Raw genomic sequence first — 27,319 nt, forward strand, 5'->3', positions numbered from 1 at the left:
CTTATCAAGTGTCGTTATTGTTGCATGCACTTCAAAAGATATATTAAAATATGCTTTTTATCTTTGTTTTTTTTTGTCATATATTTGCCTTACTTTGTAAATTGTTTCATTACTTTTAAAAAGCCTTTATATATTACGATGTTATAAGATTTATATATATTGATTATTTTTGTAGATGCTAAAACGTTATATTTATGTCAACAACAGTTCTGATCGTGGCAATTGAACTTTATTTTTGGTTAATGAGATTTCTCTTTAATCGAGATCGAAACTTTTAATAATAATTTAAATTAACTACTAAATAATAAATATTTAGTAGTTTCATATTTATCATTAATTAACGTACAAAAGTACGAATGTTACTGTTAGTAGCGGAGCAAATGCCGAGTCGAGACGCCATCTTGATTATTCACAGTGCGTACAGGCAACGCAGGATAGCACAGACTATTCATTGGAGGATTGTGGTGATGAGACATTGGCCCACAAATCCCATAAACTTTGTGATTTGTGGTCGAGTAGATTGTGATTTAAAGTAACATCGGTCCTCTGAACCCGCTGCTTGTTATAATTACAGCTAATAGTGTTATTTGTAGTGGGAAAGGAATCAATCAAATCAATAATTATTCGTGTCTTTTCTGCTCGCACTTTATCCAAATAACGCCCACTAAACCCGCCAGTGACGATGTCTATATAGATAGAGTGATGCTATTTGTCTTCTATATATCAGAGAAAGGTATAGATATAAAGGTCTCAGTAAGAGTGCACTTTTTAAAATAAAAACAATTATTTTATGACAGAGTTCTGATGTTTTTATTGTATTGTAAAGAAGATATGTTCCGATTAAGTATGGAATAAAATATTCGGCCAATGACCCCTACGGCTTCAATGACAGGCCATTACGCTTTTCATGAAAATTTCCATGACTTTTGCACAGAGATGTGGCGATGACGCGTTGGATTTAATGCGAATAATTCACTGCTGGTTTGAGCTCCTGAGTTAACTGACCCAGAACAGACAGAAACAGAAAACAGAGTTGACAGCTGTCAAATTTCAGAGTTGCCACTAGCATGAAAAAAATATATTCAAATTTTAAAAAGTGCACTCTTACTGAGTCACCCTATATAAGGGTGGATGGAACATTCAGGCCAAAATGTTTTCTTAACTAAACAACACACATTGACGTGCATAAAAAATTCATAAGAAAATATCGGTCCACTTGTTTGTATGAATATCTAAGTCTGACAAAATTGGTGGGAAAAAAATTAAAGCAATGCAATAATTATTTTCAATTATACAGAGTAACGCAGTAATTCCGATGGTTTAAGTTATTATTGTGATTAATTGTGTGGCAAATGATGTATGTCACGTTTCTGTAATATTCCGAATTTAATGAACTGTTATAATTTATATCTGTATGTCGACGTGACGAGAAAATTAGTTATTACTATATCAAATGGATGAATTAATAATTACTTTTGTATGTATAAAAACAATTTAACTACACTACTACAAATCGGGCAGTGTTGGCCAAGTCTCTTTAGCATGCGACTTCCATTTTCTGAGGTGATGGGTCCTGTCTTAAACGGTTAAGTCGTTTTTTTTATAGAACAGGGCACAAACTGGCAGAAGGCTCACCTGATGTTATATATCGCCGCCCATGGACAATGCCAGAGGACTCACGAGTGCGTTGCCAGCCTTTTAAGAATTGGTACGCTCTTTTCTTGAAGGACCCTAAGTCGAATCGGTTCGGAAATACTTCAGCGGGCAGCTAGTTCCACATGGCGGTGGTGCGCGGCAAAAACTGCCTTGACAAACGCTCAGTTATGGAACGGCGGACGTCGAGGTGATGCGGGTGGAATTTTGATTCTGCCTCGACGTCCAATGATGAAAGTCAGCTGCATCCGAACAACTCCTCTGAACACTCTCCATAGTAAAGTTGGCGTTGTGTCAGGCACATGAGGCAAATCGTAGACTAGTACTATAAAAAAGAAATGATCATGAAAGATTTACAGATATCTGAGCATCTGGAAGATTGTTGCTCCGCTGTTTTTTGTGCATTTACATATAGTACCAACTAACAAAAGCTATTTTGTATGTCAATTACAAATTCATGATGGAGATCCCGTCCATACCCTAGCGTTGTTCCAATGATTGCATTCGCCCTTGAGCGAAAGGCCTTCGTTTGAGGCTTTTAGGAGGTGATGTTATTACATCAAAGTATCTATATATATATAAAAATAAATCCCTATTTCCCTTGGTCACGGAATCACGCGTGAACATTTAGATTTTTTTCTTCAATAACACACGTTCGCAATTAATCCAAAAGTGGCAGGGTTGCCAAGGAGGTTCCAGACCATTGTTAACACTGAGGTCAGGTTATTAACTGCCGTTTGTATGTAATTTGAATAAATATGTATTACATACGAATAATTGTTAAGAATAGCAAATATCTTTAAGCCAAAAAACCTATATAAAACATTAGGTTATAACGTGGGTTGTCTGCCAACATTGTTGCCATTGAAATGTATTTTTTGTTGTATTTCATATCATGAGTCTCATTTTAAGTAATAGCTTAAAGAAGCGGTCCTCTTGGGCATTCATGCCTCATGCCATTTATTTTTCATTCTACCCTTATAAAAACTAACATTTAACATTTAAGTTGGTGCAATGTTGGCCTAGTGACTTCAGCGTGTGACTCTCATCCCTGAGGTCCTAGGTGCGATTCCCAGCTGTGCACCAATGGACTTTCTTTCTATGTGCGCATTCAACATTCAAACCGTGAAGGAAAACATCGTGAGGAAACCGCGGCTTATCAGTTAATGGACGCCCAAAAAGGGAAGCTATCGCAGCCCATACACACCAATATTAGTGGGTGGTGCCGGCCTTTGAGGGAGGTCGGAGGAGGGAGGGAGGTTTGTAGGTACACTCTTTCTTTAAAATATTTAATGTATCTCCCAGGAGTCGATTCTTAGGGCGTAATTCCTTTTTGGATGAATATTATCTTATTTTTATTTTTTATTATAACACACTAACAGTTACAAATAACATAAGTAAAAAAACAATCAATCAGCCACAACAGTTAAAAAAATACAATTAAATTAATAATTCATTGTGTAATAGCAAATCTATATTAAAAATAAGACGAAAACAGAAACCGTAACAGACCGTAAGTCACTATAAATCTAATAATAATAACAAATCGTTTATTTGCAAGAATTTAGATAGAACAATTGTAACAATCAGCCATATAAAAATAGCCACGCAAATTTCATAATAATTATCATAATGTCATATAATAAGATCATCACCACGTTGAAATAATAAAAAGTTATCTATAATTAACTAGCGGACCTGACAGACGTTGTCCTGTCTTAACTATGAATATTAATTTTGAATTGGTATAATAACTCAATAATATTTCAGTAACAAAGTGTTTATTATTCTAATGCTTAAATAAACAACATTCTTTGTTTGTTTTTCTGACGCGTATATGTATATAATAGTTACATATAACTGGCCATATAAAAAACATGAACTTTCAAGTTTAATGCCACAAACAATTAGCGACTGTAATTATTTTATATGTATTTTATCAATATAAACTCCGATCGAAGCATATATTTTAAACGATATTCATTTTTCTTCCATCCTCTTTGACGATAATTGCAGCACGCATTCTGTCAATGTTATATCAAACACTATAAGGTTACATGAAAAAAGTTTGACATGTAAAAGCACTGAAAAAAAGCTATCGTAACAAAAGTATTCTTAAACTTTCTGCGCTATTTTCTTAATTTTTCTCCTAACAATAACAAACACAACAAAAAAAGAATTAGCAAAATCGGTCCAGCCGTTCACGCGTAATGCCGTGACCAAGGCAAATAGGGATTCATTTTTATATATATAAATATAGATTGTTGTTAAACTCATTGTCCAAATACTCGTCCACGCTATAAAGAAAGGTTCTAAGTGATACACATAATGGTTATTACAAATACAACCAACACATTTTAAATATCACTAACAATCAGAGAAAGCAAATCTAAAAATATCCAGCAGCAAAGGTCAGACATTCCAACTATGAACGTTTTAATTTGCTCTCAATGCAATTCCTGAAACGCATGACTAATTTTTTCAATCGCCTTTTATATCTGCATGAATATTATTTTCATTTAAATCTTTAAATCTAATTGGCGGAGTCGAGTACTTTGAGTTTCTTTAAAACTTATAACTAGTATTTTATTAATATCGATAACTATACTATTAAAGTTATTACGAGTATGTTATAGGAGGTATACGGGTAGGAGACTCAACTGATGTTAAATGATACCGTCCATGGACACTCACATTGCCAGAAGGCTCGCAAGTGCGTTGCCGGCCTTTTATGAATTGATTCGATCTTTTCTTGAAGGACCCTAAGTCGTAAGTGGTTCGGAAATACTGCACAGAACACCTAATTGTCTATACTTGCTTACTTATACGGTAAGTTCATTATAAAAATCTATATAAAACAAATGTAGATAATTTTTTTTATTTAAAGAAATTATTTAAGAATTAGCTTAGATTTATTAACAATACATGAGATTCTAAAACAACGTTCAACGCTCAAGCGAATATGTTATTTTTGACATTTGAGAGTCAGACTTAATTATCATTATATAATCTTATCAGACACTTCTGATGTGTTTTTTATTACATTAGTCTGTGGATCACAGTCCATTACAATAATAAAAAGCCGCGCTCCATTTGAAAGATTGAACGTGAACAAACAAGATATTTCCTTTCATTTAGCTAATGTAAATCTTTTTATCTTATTACGTGATTTTTCTTGAATAGAACTTGCTTGTGAAAGGAATCGAATATACAATCTTTATAAAATTATACTTGATCAATTCGTATACGATAAACAAAAAGTTTTTAGGTTATAATGTTTTTTTTTTAAGTTTAAATGATGTTAAGCAATATTTGTTATATTATACATAAGATTGGCCATAACGTATCTAGAGCTGAAACAGAGCATCACTGAATAATCGAAGTACGAAAGAGTAACAATATTAGTTGAAGCTAATAATAAATTAGTTAAGATTTCAGACCAGAATGTTTAAGTTTATTTCTCCAAGGAAATAACGGCCTACTTCACGATCGTACAGTCGGCAATAAAAATGCAAAAATGCAACTGTTAAGCATAACCTAACTTTTTTACTATGGAGAGTGTTTAGAGTTGTTCAGATACCTGCAGCTAAATTTAATCATTAGACTTCCAGGCAGAATATAAAATTCCACACGTATCAATTCGACGTCCATCGTTCCACAACTGACCGTTTCTTAAGGCAGTTTTTGCCGCGCACACCTATGTGGAACTAGATATCCACTGAAGTATTTCCGTACCAATTCGTAATAGGTCGGTGAGCTTTTAGGCATTGAGTCTCCATGGGTGGTATGACTTTACATAAGATGAATCTTCTGCCCGTTTGCCCCTTGTTCCTGACAAAGCACATATTTAAAAAAATTTTTATAAATAAAAAAAATATCCTTATGATATTTATAGGCGAGTCGGAGCTCGCTGGCCGGCGTCACCTCTCGTGTTCTTTATCTTAGACATTGCTATTTGACAATCTATCAGCAGAATTTTTCCAGCTGCGATGTGTGCTCAAGCAACAAATCGGATAGCCCATCCCGGGATATCTTCATGCCAGTCTCGAGACATGCTCGAGCTCCAGGTCACACCAGGCTCTTTCAAAAGTCGACAACAAGTACATGAACCACCGTTTGGTCGGTTCCTTCGTCACAGTTGTTGTTCGTCACAAAACACTTGTTGACATGTTTACATTAGTTAATTTTTTCGGCAATTTTACCTCATTTTAATAAAACTTATTTTTAAGTTTATAAAGTTTTTAAAATAATTCGGCAATGGCTAATAGTTGGATTTTAATTATTACCCACTTGTGCTGTTGACTGTACTTGTTTGTTTGCCAGCAACATAGAGGGTGCTTGATGTATGAGGTGTCAAACGATTCATCTCAGTACAAAGACCCAATCTAGGTCGGAGGTAAGGTCAATATTACTTGCAGTGATTTAGAGTAGTTTTTGGCTCGTGGCTTCGCTTGCGTAACTCATTCAATTGTATTAATCGTTTAGTATTTACCCTTGAAGTATGGGCGGATTTATTGGGTGGAGATTATTTATTACGTAAACCTACAGCTAAAATAAATTAAATACAACAACAAACTATACGTATAACCGTTTAACCTCTAGGGGCCGTTTAAGTATTACGTAAGCAGATTTACTAAAATGTATCCCCCCCTCCCCCTTCTCTTATCAGCAAAAGTAAACAATGCTCTCAAAAATAATTGTACATAATGGTAATAGTTTTTGTAGGAATCGTTCGTTCGTTTTCAAACATAGATAATATGTGGGTAATATGCGTAAAAAAGTAAATAATTACTGTTGACGTAATCACCAAAACAGAAAATCAAATCCCCTTATAGTGCTTACGTAACACTTGAACGGCTCCTCTATACTCTTTTCAGAAACCTGGGAACTGTCTAAATTACAAATTAAAGTTTTAAAAAATATTGTATATTTTAATACCTGCAATGGTTAACATTGTAATCATAGAAGATTGTGGTAATAATTCTTAGGTTCCTCGACAATATTTTATAAGTAAAAAAACGTGAAAAATGAGCAGAAGTAAGGACCTTTCAGACGAGCCTTTTAGCAGGTGAATGATGTCGAAGAAAGGTTTCAGATTTTTAATCAATAAAACTGAATATTCAACAAGCTCTTTCGAAAATCACCTTAACTACAAGACAGATTACAATGCAACAGAAAATTTGTTATCGTATTTGTAGACTTTAAATTAAATTATTTCACACACCCTTACACATATCACACACCCACAACCACTCATGATTTAGTTTCATTTTGTTTGTTACTTTAGTTTAGTCATAGTAGGTAGTCCTCAGTAGTTTTAGAATATAACATACGTATCATGTTCATACTCGGAAAGAACGCAGGCTAAAATTTCTGAGTACTAGACTATCTAAAGTTATTATATTTTGGGAAAAGGGAAACTTTTCTTTAATGAAATCCCAAAGGCTCTTTTATTTCTGCCTGTTAACAAATTTCATAATTGTATAAAAGAAAAGCTGTGTAAACTTACTATAACGTTAACGATTATCTAGTTTAAAGCAAACACTTTTTTAAAGGATTGATGCTATATAATATTATTATAAACTTATAATTATTTTACTTAATTTAAAGGTGTTAGATAATTTCTTTTTGTCTTCAGTCACCGTGACCACGCACGTTGTAAAGCACGTGAAACGTCGGATATATATATATAATAATACATAGCTTCAATCCGTTAAAAAAGTGTTTTCTTTAAATGTGTAAAAGTTATGTTAATAAAAGACAAGATTATCTAGCTGATAAAAGGGCCTAGTATTAGACAGGCTACTTTTAATAAATTTGCGACATTTGTTTTACAATAAGTGTTGTTTGTCATTTTGTATGATGATTTGCTATTTTAAAAGAGTTTTCTCTCGACCTACATCCGCTGTCTTCTTCGTCGATGAGTGGGGACCTCTGCGACACAAATTTAATGACGTGGAATAATTGATACCTGTATCTTATATTCCATAATAAAAATATTTTTTTAATTTCTTTCATATCTTTGTATATTTGCTGTCCGCGATGGAAGACTGGTGATGTGTTACCACAGGACTTCTATAGTCTTAATATAGTACCAGCATTTCACAAAGGTGATCAATACCTGCAGTATGTTTTTTTTAAATGAATTACAATCTAGCCTATACAATAATTATGGCTGATTAATGTGTTGATTTAATTTTCTGCAATACCAGTGAATATCTTAAACTAAGGTTCATTAACAGTCTTAGTGTTCTATAATGTTTTGACACTATGTTCGTGTGTCCGAAATATTTGTATTCACTACACTAGGTTTATTTACTCAAAAGGTTTAGTTCTCTTTAGGCAAAATGCAGTATTTAAACCCGTAAAATGCAATATTGTGGCAAATAAACTTCATTATTATGTTCTGTTGTCTCTGTCAACAACACTTACAATTGTGCCATTCTGAATATATTATGCCGGTTTTTTCATTCATAACTCTCAGTGATTTTATTCACATGTCCCCGCTAATAGGCTTGAGTCACGTGAACCTTGGCTTGTCTTTTTAGTTTATACGCAATACCATTTTAAATTGAATTATTATTGACCGGCGCTTAGACATTTTTTTTATAGAACAGGGCATCTTGGCTCACCTCATCGTAAGTGATGGACACTCTGAATGCCAAAAGGCTCGCTACCACCCATGGATACTCAATGCCAGAAGGCTCCCGAGTGCATTGCCGGGCTTTTGAGAATTGGTACGCTATTTCCTTGAAGGACCATAAGTCGAATTGGTTCGGAAATACTTCAGTAGGTGATGGTTCCACATCCACACGGCAAAAACTGCCTTAAAAACGCTCAGTTTTGGAGTTCGGTTAGACAGGAAACATCAAAGTATCTATAGCCCATTTTTTTATGGCAATAGTTTTAATTTGATTTCATTTTCTGATTATATCCACATACTTTGATGGAAGTTTTAACAGAAACGCTCTCTATATGAAATGCCATTGCAGCGGAAAGTGTTGTCATTAAGATAAGGCCAGGTTGAGTCTCTCATTTACAACGCCCTAAAGAAAAGAATGGCGTGATCCCGAATGATCGCTTCACACAATTTCTACAAAGCTTGAACATTTAATTCTTCTTAACGTTTTCGAAAAGTTATTTTTATTTACAAAAATATAATGGGATTTTTTATATGTTTTTGAAATTTTATTATTCAAGGTTAATGATTTTTTTTATTCAATCAGCTTGTAATGCAATTAACATTTGCTGTTCGACAGTTCCTGCATAGTCTCCGTATAAGTTTTCTGGAAGACATTTGTTACTAGCAATACGAGTACTAGTGCTAATTTAAGTGATAAGTTTTGTATTGAAGACAACAACATGTAGGAATTTAAATTAAAAACAATTCTGAATCCCTTTTATTAGATATTATAATATGTAATGATAATAATGATATAAAATATATAACTAGAAAACTAAAATTCCATTGACCACGCACGCTGGAAAGCACGCGAAACGTCGGAAAAAAATTTGTAAATTAAAAATTAAAATTATGTAAATAATTATAAGTTTTTAATAAAAATACATAGTTTTAATCCGTTCAAAAAGTGTTTTTCTTAAGACTAAAATTCATTAATTAATTATATTGAATAGTAAAAACTAAGTTTAAATTAACAACCTCGACAAATAATTGTGAACTATAAACAAAATATACGTGTATATGTTCATGTGTGTGTTTAAGAGAGTGTGTGCATAAGCCACTATTTAATTTCTTACCTTCATACAGCCAGTCTGGCACCCCATTATGTATGGTCCCCGGAATACCGGTTTCTGTCACCCTGTACCCAGTTGAGGACCGCGGGGCAGGTCTATAATATATATCGTAGTCCTTGACCGTAATCAGGCCGTGACCCTTTGGGGTCCACATTGCGAGGATGAGAAGGGGACCCTCGGTGATCACACCGCCACCAACTTCGTCTGGCAGAGGTGTTAGAGGATACGATTCTCTGTGAACAAAACATTATATAATTTGTGAATTTAAAATAAAATTCTGTAACGCATTTAAACTAAAATTTATTTTATTATTTATTTTTAATCAGGGTTCGGTTGCTCTTCAGCAATAGTGGCTGCCATGTGGAGTGCCACCGAAACAGTTTCATGATGTGATTTAAAGTCTAAAAATTTACCGTATTTACGCCATCAATTGGCGAGAAGTTAATACTATAAATTGTAATTAAAATTTGTACTACAAAGCGCGTGTATCTTATTGTTAATATGTTAGGTCGTTATATATGAAATTGGAGTTTTCTATGGTAGGACCAAAAAGTAGACTTTAAAAGACTTATCCAAATTTCGAAATAAAAGGTAATCTGTTGGAGCAAGGTCTGGGGAGTACGGTGGATGTCTTAGATAATCCAAGACGACCTGCTGACACGGCTTCAAGTCCTTAATTAAGTGGTGACTCTGCCCGTTAGCTTTGAGATAATCCCACCACTATGAACCGTTTGATTGCGTCCTTAGGCCTCTTGGTGCAGATATCCCGTACTTATACATTCACTATTTATTTATAATTCGTTACTATAGAAATAAAAGAAACACAAATAACGCGATACATAAAAATTACAAGGGATGCAACGGGCGGCCTTGTCGCTAATAAGCGATCTCTTTGAGGCAAACCTAGTAAGAGAAAAACTAAAAAGAGAAAAACGACGACTGCAAGAAGCTAAATTCTTAAGTAATCTAAAGTAATACAAAAAAATACATACAAACTAAAAACTAAAGGGCTAATCTTATTCATGAATAGCGAATAGCGATGCAATACAAAAGATAATTACACAAGTCACGATTGATCAAGATAGGCTATGGTTGAGAAGTGTTTTAAACGATGATAGAGAGGTACAATCGTATTCAGTAGGGCAGCCTATTCCAAAACTTAATGGATGGAATTTCCAATAAACATCTATTGGAAGAGCATAACATATAGTTAAAGACCTAAGAATTTGAAGTGATTTTTGAGATAAGAACGGGTTTTGGGATTGAAAAGAATTAAGTATAGAAGTTGAAGAAGATGAGCGTCACGTCTGAGTCGAATATCCACCCCAGCTGCTTGCGGAATTTAGATACATGGTCATATTTCCGTAGGCCAAATATGAAATGTATGCAGAAATTCTGCAGGCGTTCGGTCTTTTCAAGTAGCTCTTCATTCATATCAGAGGTGCACGAGTCATTATAATCGAGAATAGGAAGAAGAAGACATTGCGCTAACATAGTTTTATGTGTTAGGATACCTCTGTAGGGCTTTGGGATCCGTAGGGTTGTTAGGTTCCCTCACACCCTCTCATATATAGTGCTGCTTGCTCATACATACACTACATATACATACAATCTCCTGACATTTAATACCTATAAATTTAACCACACATTTCACAGTCCATTGACTGGCAAGTATATTGGTCCTTCGAGCCTCTCACATGATATACGTATACAGGGCTTTATAATTAATTTCTATCAAAGTGTAGTATTAGCTAATAGTAAACTTATTTTTTTCATTTTATCGCTAAATAGTTTTCTAATCAATGTGTAATTCCCATAAAATCGGCAAACGGATTCAAATAAATCGTAAAGTAAAACAACTGAACAGAGCATTACATTTTTAAATTGTAACAGTTGAAAATTTCGAAATAGGCATTTTATAACAAATGGAGTGAAATGAACTCCTACACTGCCTTGAAAGAAATACGACCTCGGCGTATCAAAGATAAGGTATGCTTACTTAAAATACACAGTGCAGTACTGCGGCGACATTATTTCCGAACGTTAGGGCTGGCACAAAACATTTACAGAAATGTTATAATATTATAAGGAGATAAGGTTTTTCACGTGTTTACTTCCACAATCCATATGTATATGTAGTTGATGTGTTTGAAATTACAATCGTAATTTTTTATGTGTTATGTGAATTCGAGATAGATTATATTTACAATTAGATTTTTTGTTTGTTAACGCTAGATACTAGTACAAAACATTGGTAGGACGCTGTTGCGTTTTTACAGCTCAGTTGTGAAAAACAACGTGATGCAGGTGGAATCACGTGTTGTATGTGAACTGAACTAAACTAATGTAAAAAAATAATGTAGACCTCATGAATTTTGTACATTTGTAATATCCACTACAGCAGTCCAACAATTAATTTAAAATATTAATTTACCCAATACACAAATTAATCCAGAAGTGGTTGCTCTAAACACTATTATGCTACATAGCTTAAGAAATGTTTTGCTTAAAATCAAAATAATAGTCAAAATCAGATTAAGGTAAAAAACAGCCATTACTTCGCTGACTCCAGTGACCTTCCATCCTTCCCCTTCAGACAATTGACTACCACACAACGGCCCAAGCCAAGGTCCGAGTCTCGCAGGAGACGGCCTGAATTGGGGGTTTTCCCGCGACTAGAATATCCGCAATTCAGGCCGAGCTATGCTCGCCAAAACAGCCCGACCTGAGCTATAAAGGCCTTAAAGGCCAACAGCGGAATTCCATTAAAAAAAATTGTGAGCATCGTTTGCTTGACTGTGCAAACTTGGTCTTGGCCAAAATTATTTATAAGACACTTATTACGGATATTTTCATATTATAAAGCAAAGTTTCAACTTCAGTATTTACCTACCTAGCAATTTTCACTATTCAAGCCTATCCGTTCCAGTATTTTCAAACGAAAGCATTTAAAAAAATCCTGTTTACATAGGAAATTTAAAATTCATAAATTCCTTGAAGACAACCATAACGTAGCAGATGTAAGCTGCACATCTACGTATAATCTTTAAGCGATGATTAACGACCCTCGAGACTTGTATTGAAAATGTACCTATATTTGTTGTATCGTTATGAGTAGAGAATTTGTACATTAAATATGGAAAGAGGTATTCTTTAGGTCTTGTTGGTAAACTAACAGAAGGTTTTTGTGTGTGAGTGCAGCCTTCTGTCTTGAATAATATAGAGAACTGAGTGAGAATGTAAAATGCCAAATGTAAAATGAAAGTATGTATTTGATTGTAATTGGTCTCGTGAGATGTTGACAATCACAATCGTTCAAACCGTGTCATGTGCGATCTTTGTGAGGTCTAGTTTTTTTTTATTTATTTTGTGGCCCAGTGGATAAACTAGGTAAGAAAAGATTTGTGAAAAATGAAAAGTGACGAACGTGTCTCACATAGAGCATGGGGCAAACTGGCAGGAGGCTCATCTGATGTTAAGTGATACAGCCGTCCATGGACAGTCTCATTGCCAAAGGGCTCGCGAGTGCATAGCTGGCCTTTAAGCCAGACACTAAAGGAAATACTTCAGTAGGCAGTTGGTCCACACGGTTGGCTGGGATGCGTGAATAAACTTAAAAACGCTCAGTTGTGGAACAACGGACATCGAGGAGGTGCTGACCAATCACCATCGTTCGAAACGTGCCTTGGTGAGGCGGTTACATTCTCACCCGTTTTCTATGGCCCATCTATTATAAATATCACATCAATAAAACATTAATCTGTAGCAGTAAAACAGTAACCCTGTCTTACAGAACATGGAATCCTTATTCATGGATAAAAAAAAAAGAATTCTCCAAATTACATCTGCAAACCCGACGTGGGAGTTTAGGCATCTCATTCAAATGATTCGCGAATATAAGAGAATAAACACTACTTATCCAGACCTTGATATAGTCGGTAGTGGTGTGATCGATTGAAAAAAAGCTTATCTTCTGTTCTACTGGTAATTTTATTCTTCTAAAATTCGAAGTGTATACAACGTTTTTATTATTTCAAATTATATATTTTTGTAACATTGATACAAAAATAAATATCACAAAAGTGACCTAATTGTCACGTATTTTAGTTTGTAACATAGATATAGCAATATATATGCGGAAGACTTTAATAAATAAATCTTCATAGTGTGTAAGAAATTTACGAAAAAAATATAATTTTTCATAAAGTTTTCATAAATTTAATACTGTATCGACTTTTTTTATTTTTTTATTTTTATGTAATAGCAGGCAAACGGGCAGGAAGCTCACCTAATGTGAAGCGATACCGCCGCCCATGGACACTCACATTGCCAGAAGGCTCGCAAGTGCGTTGCCGGCCTTTCAAGAATTGGTACGCTCTTTTCTTGAAGGACCCTAAGTCGAATTGGTTCGGAAATACTTCAGTGGGCAGCTGGTTCCACATAGTGGTGGTGCGCGGCAAAAACTGCCTTAGAAAACGCTCAGTTGTGGAACGACGGACGTCGAGGTGATACGGATGGTATTTTGTATTTTGCCTTGACGTCCGATAATGAAACTCAGCTGCGGGTATTAGACCGAACAACTCTTCTGAACACTCCCCATGGTAAATGCGGTAGAAGATGCAGAGGGACCCAACATCTCTACGCAACGCCAAGGGATCAAGCCGCACGGAAAGTGATTGGTCGTCGACGATTCGAACCGCTACATTATTACAAGAATATCTATACCTTTCAACAGCTGGCAATCTATTTAATAGTCATACCTACTTTACATAACGCAGTTTACATATAGCAGTCTCTGAGTTCATTGAGCGCTTAAAGATTATAAATCAATGTGACGTAGCTTTCCATTATGTAAACCGCAAAGTAAACGAATTTTCAATAAATTAGCTGCAGGCACGTAAATGCCAGCACGTTCGTGTTTCACCAGATTTTGGATTAGATTATTAATACAATTAATACGAATAATTGAAAGGTTTTAACATGAATTGGTTCATTGGCCTCAGGGTCCTTCAAGAAAAGAGCGTACCAATTCTTAAAAGGCCGGCAACAAACTCGCGGCCTTCTGCCATTGAGGACACTCTATCTATCACTTATCATTACCTCATACCTTACCTGGTAAGGTAGGTTTGGGGGCAAAGTTTACACTCTATGTAATGCATTCTATCTCATTTTCTCCCAGGTAATTTTTTTTGAATTTATTTGTCTGTCTCTTTTTACTGTCGCTTTTTCATTTCATCGAATTTCAAATTTTTTTTTTGTGTTTAATAAAAATTTGATATTGATATTAAACTTAAAAATTTCAATTTATATAAATGATTGCCTGGATGAGCTCGCTCGAAAGCGATTAGGCCGCCAGTTTTATTATGTTCAATTTTTATTATAGTAATGCAAAACAGTGTTAATAAATAACTGAAAATTAAGTGTGTATAAGCAGACAGTGATTCGATTTCGTTTCTACAATTGGAATCGTAGAGCCAGCGGAGTGAATGTGTTTTCTTCGCATACGAGTAAGTTTTAATTGCGCAGATAAAATGGTACATAGGTCCATTAAGAGAATTGCTAACAACGGTTACATAACGATCATTCCAGAACGATAGAACTAGCATGGAATTATAATGCATAAAGTTTTAAAATCAGCTTGAAAGTATTTATAAAGCGTCGTTAAAGCGCAATTGCAAATAAAGCGCTTAAGATTCGTGGGATTTCAAGCAAATTTCAGTTTCCACAGAATCGTAGCAAATTGAATAAAGATTTTGTAATATTTTAGTGCTCGCTTCTTACTTTAATTCTAATAGGATCATTTTCGTGATATTTGTCACTGTTCTAGATTAGTTTTTCTTCGTAACTTTATTCGTCACCTTGAGATGTAATAATTTTATTTTTTACCATTTTACTCACGGAAGTTAGTATATACGGACGGTATGTACAGAGCTACATATTTAATTTATTATTATTGTGTAAAGAAATGTTGGTAGAAGGAAAAAATCTACGTTAGGGAGTGTTGCTCTTAAAGAAGAAGAAGATGTAAATAAATAGTTATATTTCTTACATTACACTCTTTAGATTATTCAAATCTATCATGTTTTAACTGAAGTTTCATTTAATTTGTTTGTTAGTCTATGGAAAAGACGTTTGTTATTTTAGTTTTGGCCTGTCATTTAAATTTTTATTCGAAGATTAGGATAAAAATGATTGTTTTCAACTAAAATAAACTATAAATGTTATTTCTTAATGTACATATATAGGCAATACAGTTTCGTTCTTAAATTATATTATAAACTTAAAGTACAGAAAACATATGTTCTCAGGAGTGTGCCCGATACATACCCACGCAATCGCTCCTAACACATTAGTGTTATCATACACATACACGTACACACCCTCTCTCTCTCACACACACACCCTCGCATACGACATTATTTCTACTAACTTCAAACTAGTTGACTATTTTGTTTTTTTTCCTTACATAAAACGTTAAAATTGTTTGCCAACCCACATATGTATGGGAGGAATGGAAGCCTGGTTCACAGGTTCTTACCTAGGTTGGAAACTAGTCTCCCAATGCCATCTTAACTGTAATCTTATTGTTTGTTGCAAATGTTATATGAGAGAAATGAAAGAAATTATTATTATTAAAATACAGCGAGGAACACAATCACAGGGACCACTTTTTTAAATTGTTGTCATTTTCCTTGTATTAATTTTTAATTTATGTTATTATCAATATGTAGGTTATTATTGTAAATACTGTATATTTGATTGTTATGATTGCTAATAAACATTTATATATCTATTTATTTTAAATTTATGACCCAAGCAACCTCATCCAGATTGGGTAATTGCAATTTTCGGGTATTATTCAACGAAGACTACAAAGTTGTATGTTCTCTGTATTTTTATATATTGGTTTGCACAAACTATTTATTTCATATTTATGTACTATATATGCTTGAGTGCTTCGCGTTACATTATAAAGGAGTTTATGTATACTACTCATTTTGTATTGCGACAGTGTGTAGCGTACAATTGGTTGCGTCGTTCTTCCCGCGCGCAATAAAATCTAGGTGACCGCAACATATGCGCACACCTCGTTTGTATAGCATCCCTTATAAGTATAGAATTTCTAATGCGCAGTTTCATTTGTTTCATTCATATTTCGGTCACTGGCTGGATGTTTTCCTTTACAATCATTCCTATAATATGTATATATCGAAGATAATTCATTGTTTATCGAGTTCATATCCAATGCACATAACAATGGCTCAAATTTAGGCGCGATACAAAGTGTGTCAGCTCACTGGTCCGAATGATCGCCCAAATTGTTCGCAAAATATATTTGAACGTTTAGTTAGTAGATCAATGATGTATAATATGTTTTATACTCTTTAGCGTCTCCTCGGGTTTCAATATTTACAAAACTTTTACAAAACGACTTACTACCTTTGGAACAATTTATTATTCTATAAATGATTAATATTAAATTCATAACGTAATAAAATATTTTAATAATGTGATATTTTATCACTTAAATAATATAAAAATTGACTAGTTGATATGACTCATGTAAGATGTCAAATTTATTTTTAAATTTGCACGCCATTTTGTGTGGCAGAATATGGGAACTTTATATTGTACCGTATTGCAAAAAGTTACTATTATTATTAAAAAATTAGGCACACCATCGGCGGAGTTTGCGAGTGCGTTGCCGGCCTTTAAGGATACGCTGTTCCCGGTCCCCTTAAATTGTTCCCCCTAAAGTTGAATAAATCATAAGACATTGCATTGACAGTATTTAATTTAATTTATTTCGGTATGTAAATTTTAATAAGAAAATTTTGTCTTACATTTTAGTCTGAAGGTTTTCCCATTTTCGAACGGAGTGCATTCTAAATTTAAAATAGAGAAACCGCAAAATTTTACCGGACATATAAAATTCAAGATTAGTTTCAGTTGAAGCGGAAGCTTGAAAATAAATTTTAAAATTTCATTCGACTTCCGTAGGCGCCGCCCGGGGTTGCTATATTCAATCTGGGTATTTTCGTATTTTTCAACGAAGACAAAATCAAAGACTAGAACCTTTTTCTTGATATTCCTGAAACCTAATAAACTGCTGCAATTTTGCAATGTTGATCGTAGTCGAAACTTTTTCTAAGATAATAGAGAAGGGAAAGAGTAAAGTGGATTTTAGACTTTCTCAATAAACAAAAAATAAAATATCAGAAAGAATGTAGTTTTTGGTGCTAAAATTCGGCCATTTTGTAAGACTTTTATATGATACATTATAAGTGTGAACAAAAACATACATTTATAATATTCTAGACTGTACAGACCATCGATTGAGTATATTGAGATAGCAACACTAATCTGTGGGTTTTGTTTCATGGTAACACACTGGTGTTACCATCTAGTCAACATCATGAGTATACTAACTACTTAAACTTGAAGTTTTGTAGGGGGTTTTGAGCTCAAATATTCTCCATGAATTTGGGCTCTTTGTACTTTGGGGATATGTAATATGGTGAAGGCCGGGAAGTGCGTTGGTAGCTGAAACCAAAACCAGTCTGTTTCACAGATCACCGCTAACAAAATCGTTGCATACTGACACAATAGACATCTTTATATGCTCCCAGATTGAGTTCACAGCGTATCTTATGCATTTAACATTCAATATATTAATTATTTTTCATTTGTTTTCGATAGAGTAAGGATTGTGTATATTATCTATATATAGTTTTTTTTTATTATCAGCGCGTATACCGAAAGCTTTATACTCACCAAATGCCGGAGTACCATTGATTAAACACTATATGTATATCAGATACAATTTTGACTTGTATGAGAAGTTATTTCCAAATACAATTGGGCATATTCATTCCTAAACGTTAATTAAAACTTAATTCGCGAGTACTACGAATTCAGCAATTAGAACGTGTAGGGCTGACACCATTGACTGTTTCAACTTACAATGTTTCTAGGTTTCTCTGAATATTCATAAATAATTCAAATTGTATTTAAAAGTCGTGTTTATAACCAAAATTCTTGTGCATTAATTACGGTCTGAGAATAGATCATACACTCTATTGTATACTGCTAAGTGATGTTGTCGGGCCACCCACAAAATATTTCGTATTTTTTGGAAAAATAATGGTTTGGAATAGAAATATATGTAATAATACATTTTTAACCTTTCTCAATCCCTAATAACGCAATAATCTTAGCTAGTTTCAATAATTGTATAAAAAAACTAGTTTTGTTATTTTTTATCAAATACTTAGTAATATAAAATCAATATTTATTTATTTTTATTAATAAGAAAACACATGTATATATTATAAAAGGGATAACATATATACAACAGATTATGAAGATGAACATTAAAACATTAAAAAAGTAGAAATAATTGAATTTCACGGTATTTCGTTTATTACAAAATAAATTTAATTTATACTTTAGCCTCAATAACACCTGATAATCATGATATTGAATTGTAGCTTATATGACACGTTTGTCGGTTTACCATAGCAGTGCCATCTATTGATTACTTACTCAATCCAGTCGAAAAGTATCAACATCTGTTAGAATCTTATGGAGTTAACAGATAATTGTGACTGTCAATTAATTATAGACAAATAATTTGCAATAAAATAAAATTGCGACTATAATTAAAGATCTAAGCTATCCTATCTCTTAAGTTGGACCAGACTGCTCACAGTGTGCCAATTTAATTTAAAATCGGTTAAGTAGTTTAGGAGTCCAGCGCGGACAAACATCGTGACAGGAGATTTATATATATTAAGATTACATATCAAATATGTTTTACATAATTACAGCATATTGATGGGTGAAATAGAACGCTGTTCACCAATCACAAACTAAGATCATTTTGTCTTTTCTGTTATTGTGATAGATTTTTTTATTCAGCTATTGCCAACCACATATGAACGACGAGCAGGAAGTTGCTTAAAACTGCAATATTGGATGCCACGCGATGTCCAAATTAAGCTTTATAATTAGTTTGCCAGTTCAACATACTACTCTGTTGGTATTTTGAAGTTATATATCTATTAATTATACATAGTATTTTCAATAATTATTATTATGTAGATTAAGAATATTGTTAATACTGTATTTGTGTATGAAATTATTAAATTTATTTTGTATAATACAAATTAAAGGCGTGTTTATTGATAGGTTGACTAGATTAATATAGTTAATACTCGTAAACCAATCGGTGTCGTGAGTTTTTTAAACAAGAATTACAATAACTCTCGTTAAACGTATTAATCAATAAAGCCTTTTATAAATTTGACGATTGTTGTAATGATCCTAATCCGTGGGATTGATTTGCTTTAGTTCAAATAATTTATATGACTGCAAAATTGGCGATTTAAATACCTGGCGGCGAGTTTTTTGCCAGTTCTTTTTGTCCGCGTTACGCCCTTGACTTGTTAACTGGTTAATGTAAATTTAGAACCAATATCTGTTCTGTTGACGTTCATAAGTGTACTTGGTTAACTATATTAATAAAGTTATTTTGAGGTTGAGTTGGACCTGAGATCTTAGTACGAATTTTGCGTTAGTTTTCAAGTCAAGTATTTGCTCTGATGACACCTTAATTGTATAGATTTTCATAATTAGTAAAGTTTAATACACGTTCGAACGAATACTTCCATTAAGTTTCAAATGACCTCACAGCGGTGGTGCTACTTGAGTATTCCGTTCATCTTAATAATAATTATAAAACTTTATTCATGTCAGGAATACGGTTGTGACAAAATTGATCTAACGGTAGTCTCCACACGAGCCCCTGTGTACAACATTACAATTATTCCACGCGCATGGTGCATGTTTAAAACATTTTTTTTTATGTTGCAGGAGGCAAATGGGCTGGAGGCTCACCTGCTGATAAGTGGTACAGCCGCCTATGAACACTAACATTGCCAGAAGGCTCGCAAGTGCGACTTGCTGCTCTGGTCGTGCCCACCCATTTGGCTGAAGCTTGAAGGCAACAGAATGACACTCCCACTAGGAAGGGGTTGACTGATAGCGCTGGTGCACTAACCACGTTATTTCACCAGTGGGCGATGGGGTCAAAGGTCGTCCAAGACCCTAAGTATGCGTTTACATACAGTCTGTATTTAACAGTGTGGCTGAGAGGTTTTATAAGCGTGCGCTGTGTCTGTGTTAGTATTTGGAACCTTATTTCACGCCAAAGTAAGGCCTCTGCAGAATAGAACTCCAAATCGTTTAACATAAATTTTAGGCGTTTTGCGAGTTTATAACTAAGTAATTTAACTATCTTAGATTCATTGATCAGGAGATTTTATTATAAAAGAAGTCAAATCAAAATCTATCGGAAGTATGAAACTATGCTAACTACTTGATTTTAAGCACCAAGCAACTTACGTCGTAAGTATATCGTAGACAGTATATCTGGCCAGGAAAGAATACCGATGCAGTTTCCGTGGTGACTGGGCGAGTAGAAGAAACCGTCGATCGGCGGACAAAGAGAACGATGTTGGCTCTAGAACCCTCTGAAACAGAACATAATATTCCTGTTATATTACATCCAATTTACATAAATGAGTGGAACCTAAGCTTTCAAGAATTACATCCGCTAAAGTCCAACCACTCGAAGAGACGAGGGGACGTCGTTTCATACTTTCAATCATCGGACGTCGAGGCAGAATACGGAATTTCACCCGTATCACCTCGACGTCCAGCATTCCACTTAGCGTCTTTTAAGGAACTCCGCACTGCACCACTACGTGAAATCTTATTAAAGTATTTATTTACAACACCAGCTGCTCATTAAAGTATTTGCGAATCAATTCAACTTAGGATTCTAAAAGGTCTTCAACGCACCCACGAGCCCTCTGGCATTGAGGGTATCCATGGGCGGCGGTATCACTTAGCATCGGGTGATCCTCCAGCCCAATATATATGTTATATAAAAAAAAACCTTTAAAGATTGGTAGTGGCTAATTAGTCGCCATAATCATTATATTTTAGACACTCCCCGATCTTTTCTTGCGATGAATAATTATTGTATGTCATATCTATCTCCCTCTATACAGAACAATATTTATTCCTTAATAGACAGGTTAATATAGTGGTAATGTAATTTTAACTATTTTATAGACAAGGTGAGTAGGAAGTAGAGAGTCTTTTTCTTTGCATTTCATACGGTATGTTTTACGTCGGGTAACATCCATCTTAGAGGGTTTGTATTTTACGGGGGTCAGGAATTTTGTAGGTCATAAATACAGCACGAAAAAGCTGCCAGCTTTAGAATTTACGTTATGGAATTTAAATTTGTTTTAACTACAATTATATAATAACTATTGAATTTAAAGAAATCAAATATTGAAGTACCTTTGGAGTTTTGGTAATTGAAGAAGCTATCATAAAAAATGAAATATAAAGTTGCGCTACAATCTGTTTAGCTCTGAGCCTCTGATTCTGTATTTGTTTCATGATTGTCAATCTAATAGCAAGTTCGATCCCCAGCTTGCATTAATGGACTTTCTATGTGCCCATTTAACATTCGCTCGTACGGTGAAGGAAAATTTCTTCAGGAAACCGGCTTATCTTAGACCCAAAAAGTTAACAGCGTGTGTCACTGGAGGCTGATCACCTACTATTAGATTAACAATCATGAAACATATACACAAATCTGAGGCCTATAGCTAAAAGGTTGTAGCGCTTTTTTATACTTGAAACAACCGTAGTATATAATAATGTTTCAATGAGGTATATATTACGTAATAGTTCATAACATTAATACACGCAAACAGCAATAAATTCAATAACGAGAGTCATAAATTGTAAACTTTAACTTTGTCCTTACTCCTTTGTAGAAATAGGGTTGTCAGCTGAAAATATTATTATTTACGTTATAACGTTATAACGTGGGGAAAAGCTAGATCAAAGAACCAGAGTTTTATAAATAATTAATTCTTAAGAAAACACTTTTTAATCGGATTAAAGCTAGTATTATTATTATAAACATAATTATTTACATAAACAAAAATTCCGACTTGCGGAATTTCACGGGCTTACAGTTCGTCAACAAAAGACAATACTATAGTTAATTCGAGGTGATTTAAAAGACGCACAGTTTGTTGCCAGTTCTCGACCGTTTTATTCCCTAGATTTGAGAACTGGCTGTCAATCTAAATTTAGTACCATTCAGTTTTCTACTATCGTCCATAAGTATACATTTCTAAATGATATTTTGATTTTGATTTGCTTTATCTGTTCGTAATATATACTTTTTTCATATACCACACTAACTTTTGCTTAGACGTATATGTTGGTTAGAAATGAATATGACACAAATTTTACAAACATTTACACAAAATGAAACACGAAGCAAACAGGAAAAAAACTAAAATTAAATAGAGACATAAACCCATTAAGAACGTGACACAAAATTAGTATTGTAATGAAGTATTGTAAAGAAACATTTTTGTAATTTTTAAATTTTGTACGATTTTTTTCTAATTACTGAGTTATTGAACCAACCGGGCTTGTTATTATTATTGTTTTGATAATTATAATTATTAATTACGTACACTGTACAAAATTTTGTGTGAACATTCCGTGTTTGAATTCAAATATATTACACAATAAGTTTAACATTGTTTTATTAATTGACAATCGCCTTTTTTCTATCTATTTGGGTTAAATCAAAAATGTATAGAGGTTATGGTTACTTAATAATTACTTTGTATCATATATATTGGCCATGAAACCGTACTTTTTAATTCTTAGTCAGAAAAGACAATGAAGATATCCAAAAATAAACTCAAAGTATAATTATATATCTTCTTCATACCTAAACACAGAAATTTGTGGAATATCAATTTCCTGTATTGGGACTAAAACATCTTACGTCTACTTTAATGTTCATCCTTTTTATAGGACAGGTCAGACAGGACAGGACAGGACAGGGATCCTAACACACCCATTTCGTGTCTAAGAAAGTTTATAACGAGCTTTTTAACTAATTCTTGACCTCTGGGTATTTGTTTGATGATCATAAGTATTATTATTGGGTCATAGCAGAGTTTGGCAATTGACGGCTTAAGCACAAAGTAACACTGCTTAGAAGTGCTAATATAGAATTAGCAATTCGACTAAGGAGATCCTTTAAGAAAAGCGAACCAATTCTTCTTCGGCAACCAACTCGTGAGTGCTGGCATTGAGAGTAAAAAAAACATCTTGTACAGTTTGCCAACCTAACTCGTAAAGCATAGGATCGGGGAACAGCTAGTTACAACCAATCCATAACCATTACTACCACTTGCGTGACGTAACTAATAATGCCTTTTACGTCAAATCATTGTAACACTCCTATTCTGGTCAGTGAATATTCCATAAGCAATGAAAATTTATACGTTAGTTATGCTATGCCTGGAAACAAATAGAGATTTGCTGATACTAACAAAGGACCTCCTCAGTGTTACACACGCATTACAGGCCAGAATAATGCTAAGTAGAATTTAGTAATAGTATTGCCGCTTTGTCTCCCTTTCACAGAATAAGCAATAAGTATGTTGAATCACACTGCCCCTTACTATGCTAACATTAGCGGATTTCCTTTTTTTACTATTTTGAGTTTAGCCGTAACTATACTCCGTAAAACCATGGCTCTGTCATCGAACTCAAATCAAAGTGAATTAATTTTAAATTCAAATATGTTATAATGCTTACATGAGATAATTACAAAATGTTAAGACGTTACGCCCACCAAATTCAATATTTATTGTATTGCACTTCGACTTCAAATACTGAAATGATACACATGTTCAATAATTGTTTGATAAACCTTATACTCAAGAAGTGTATAACGTTTAGTTCTATTACTTCATTATTTTTATTTTCATTTCTACTTTAATTCTAAGAACATAATAAACTTCGGATATACACGGCGAGAGTTGTGAGGTGGAGTCGTTAGACCTGCTTTTACTTTGGAATTTGAATGTACTAGAAAAACTAAATATTCACCCAAAACCGACTTTCGTGCGTGTAACAGTGAAGAACGTTTTACATGTACATATGTATAAGTCTGTTATACCAAACCACCCCTAGGAAACAGGCGTGTCTTGTAAGAATAAAGTTGTTTAGTTCGATTGTTACGCGAATAAGTAGAAACAATAAAATCGTTTAGTATCAAATAAACATAGCTCGCGTGACTGTAAGCACGCAAACAAGTTATTAGCAATTATGAGGGAAAATGAAATAAATATTGTTCTACCAATTTGATTAGCTTTGAAGCAAAACTATATATAATAGGAGCAGTGTTGGCCTAGTGGCTTCAGCGTGCGATTCTCATCCCTGTTGCAGGTTCAAACCCCAGCTGTGTACCAATGGACTTTCTTTCTATTTAACTAGAACGTTATAGAAAGGACATCGTGAGGAAACCGGCTTGCCCTAGACCCAAATTGTCTACGGCGCGTGAGGCATACGAGGCTCTAGGTGAGCCTTGAGTATTAGATTGACAAATGATTATGAATCAGATATCTGAGGTCCACACCTAAACAGGTTGTAGTGTCACTGGTTTTTTATTATTATATATTGAATAAAAATTTCTTAGAGAAATATAACCTTTGAAAAGGATCGTTACTAGGAACCGTCATCAGAAAACCATCAGTGACCTTAATAAGAAAAGGTTTTACGTTATCCAAGCGATTTATTGCCCTATAAAATACTAGAAATTGAAAAAAGCTGACTTAATTGATTTAATTTATATTTATAGTAGGATACAAGCTAGAGGTAAGGAATTCGATTTTCTACCACATTATATTTTTTAAGATCCTTAGAGGTAGTATACTATATAACGCAAAATGTTGGAGAGATGAGCTGAATGTGCCAAATAATTATACTAGGCGTGGTAAGCGATCGCAATTGCTTGCAGTGCCGCGTGTATGGCGCACTCTGAAGATTAGCTTCACAAGAATTGCATTATTTATAATTAAGTTGGATTTTTGGTTCTTTTGTTTTGTTTATATTATGTTTTTAGTTTAATTTTTATATTAGTAAGTTAGTTTATTATTTACTAATTACACATACTTTATGTTGAATGAAATGAAACTGATTACTAAACGTCTCCGACTCTGGCGAATGTTAGTACGATGTGCTTAAATTTGCGGTGGGCTCACGTTCTCTGATATGTTCATAATTTATATTGATACTCTCAACGCAAGGGACAATATAGTACAAAAAAGTGTGCTTAGAGACAATTGAACTCTCTATTGCATTAGTCTCCGACCGCAGCAAATTAACGGAAAAGCTAGCATCAGCGACACGGGTTTTACATACTAAAAGTTCTTACTTAGAAAACCATTTTTTTTATAAATAGCCTGTATTCGAGTTTAGCTAACATTAAGTTCATGTGAATATGAAGTGAGGCTACCTCCTCCTACCTCCTCGTCACAATTTTTCAATCCTTTCCCCCTATACCTCTTATTCCATCTTGCCAAGTTAGTCAACCTCTCTTTTTTCTTCCCACTAGCCATTCCAAGTAAGAATCTTTTTGACCTATAGGTATGTCTTCAGAACTGACTGTCTACAATACCGGCCCATTGACCGGAAAATTGTAAAAATGTATTACGGCGTTTGTAGAACTATCACACCCTTTTTAATTTAGTTCCGCGATTTTTTTATACTTATTAGGGTTGGGCCTCCGATTTCAGCATCCGTTTCATGATCATTTATTAATCGAATAGGCAAGTAGGTGATCAGCCTTCTGTGCCTGTCGCACGCCATCGACTTTTTGGGTCTAAGGCAAGCCGGTTTTCTTAAGATGTTTTCCTTCACCGTTCGAGCTAATGGTAAATGCGCACAGAGAAAGAATATCCATTGGTGCATAGCCGGGGATCGAACCTACCACCTCAAGGATGATAGTCACACGCTGAAGCCACTGCTTAAGGAATACAGAACTTTTAAAGCCCAAAATGTGTTCCATTAGGTGTATTCATGTGTTCATTTTATCCACAGGCCGGTTAAACGATATTTGTTGAGATATTTACGAAGGTATAAAGGAAATTATAGAACAATTCATACTCACATAATTGTGTTTTAACAGTCTTTGTTGCGAACATTTGCCGAAACGTTTATAAAGTTTAATTTTACTAAAGTAGATCAGGTGATAAGGGTTGGAGGTTCTCGTCAAGTACAATTACATTACATTCTGCTGAAGGATTATAACATGATGTTATCTTTGGGTCGAGTAACGAAATTATGTAAACTAGTTTTCATCCAGAATTCCTCTTGTACAAAACTACGTAGGTATTTCATTGGTTTTATATATGAAGGACACTTATTGTCATCTAAGTGACTGGTAAACCTCATACTTTTCTTGTCCGATAAGAGCGTTGCTGTCATGGATATTAGTATTGCCAGTAACTCAAAATTAACCATTTTAAGGGGAATAATTCGAAGTTAAGTCTTAATAAAACATACTATGTACTAGTCTCAATCTAGAAAATCTTTCCTAGTGGGAGTGCCATGCTGTTGCCTCCTGGTTTCAGCCAAACGGGCAGGCACGACCGGGGCAGTACCACTGTCTGTCAGAAAACCGGCGTAAAGTGATACAAAAGGTTCGCCTTCTTGTACTCGCGTTTCGTGCGGTGAGAAAGATTCCCGGAGCCCATCCCCCCCTCCTCTACAAGAAATATGAAGGTGCAGAAGAATCAGAATCTACCCCAGGGGGGTACCACACGCGCTTGCGGTGGTAAATCCCCCTCTGGGCGTCCACCACCGGGACACTCAGCACCCGGTGGTGGACGCACAGGCTGCCCTTCTTCCCGTATTCTGGGGGGGGGGGCAATTCTGCGCTCTTTAAAAAAAATATTATCGGTCTCGGGGCAAACGGAGCAATCCAACAAAGGCACCCCCATCCACA

General features: G+C 34.4%; 1 protein-coding gene across 3 annotated transcripts in view; it reads right to left on the minus strand.

Moving 5' to 3' along the window:
• Nucleotides 1–27,319, minus strand: part of LOC123707383 (dipeptidyl aminopeptidase-like protein 6) — a 145,214-nt gene that overhangs the window by 19,846 nt on the left and 98,049 nt on the right. For all 3 annotated transcript variants that reach the window (XM_045657394.1, XM_045657393.1, XM_045657395.1), the window contains exons 5-6: nucleotides 20,815–20,942; nucleotides 9,412–9,641 (exon numbers count right to left, since the gene is read on the minus strand). In XM_045657394.1, coding sequence (XP_045513350.1) covers nucleotides 9,412–9,641; nucleotides 20,815–20,942 — 358 coding nt within the window. The remainder of the gene's footprint in view (nucleotides 1–9,411; nucleotides 9,642–20,814; nucleotides 20,943–27,319) is intronic.

The sequence above is a fragment of the Pieris brassicae genome, chromosome 3 (assembly GCF_905147105.1).
Source record: "Pieris brassicae chromosome 3, ilPieBrab1.1, whole genome shotgun sequence".
In the NCBI taxonomy this organism is placed as follows: domain Eukaryota; kingdom Metazoa; phylum Arthropoda; class Insecta; order Lepidoptera; family Pieridae; genus Pieris; species Pieris brassicae.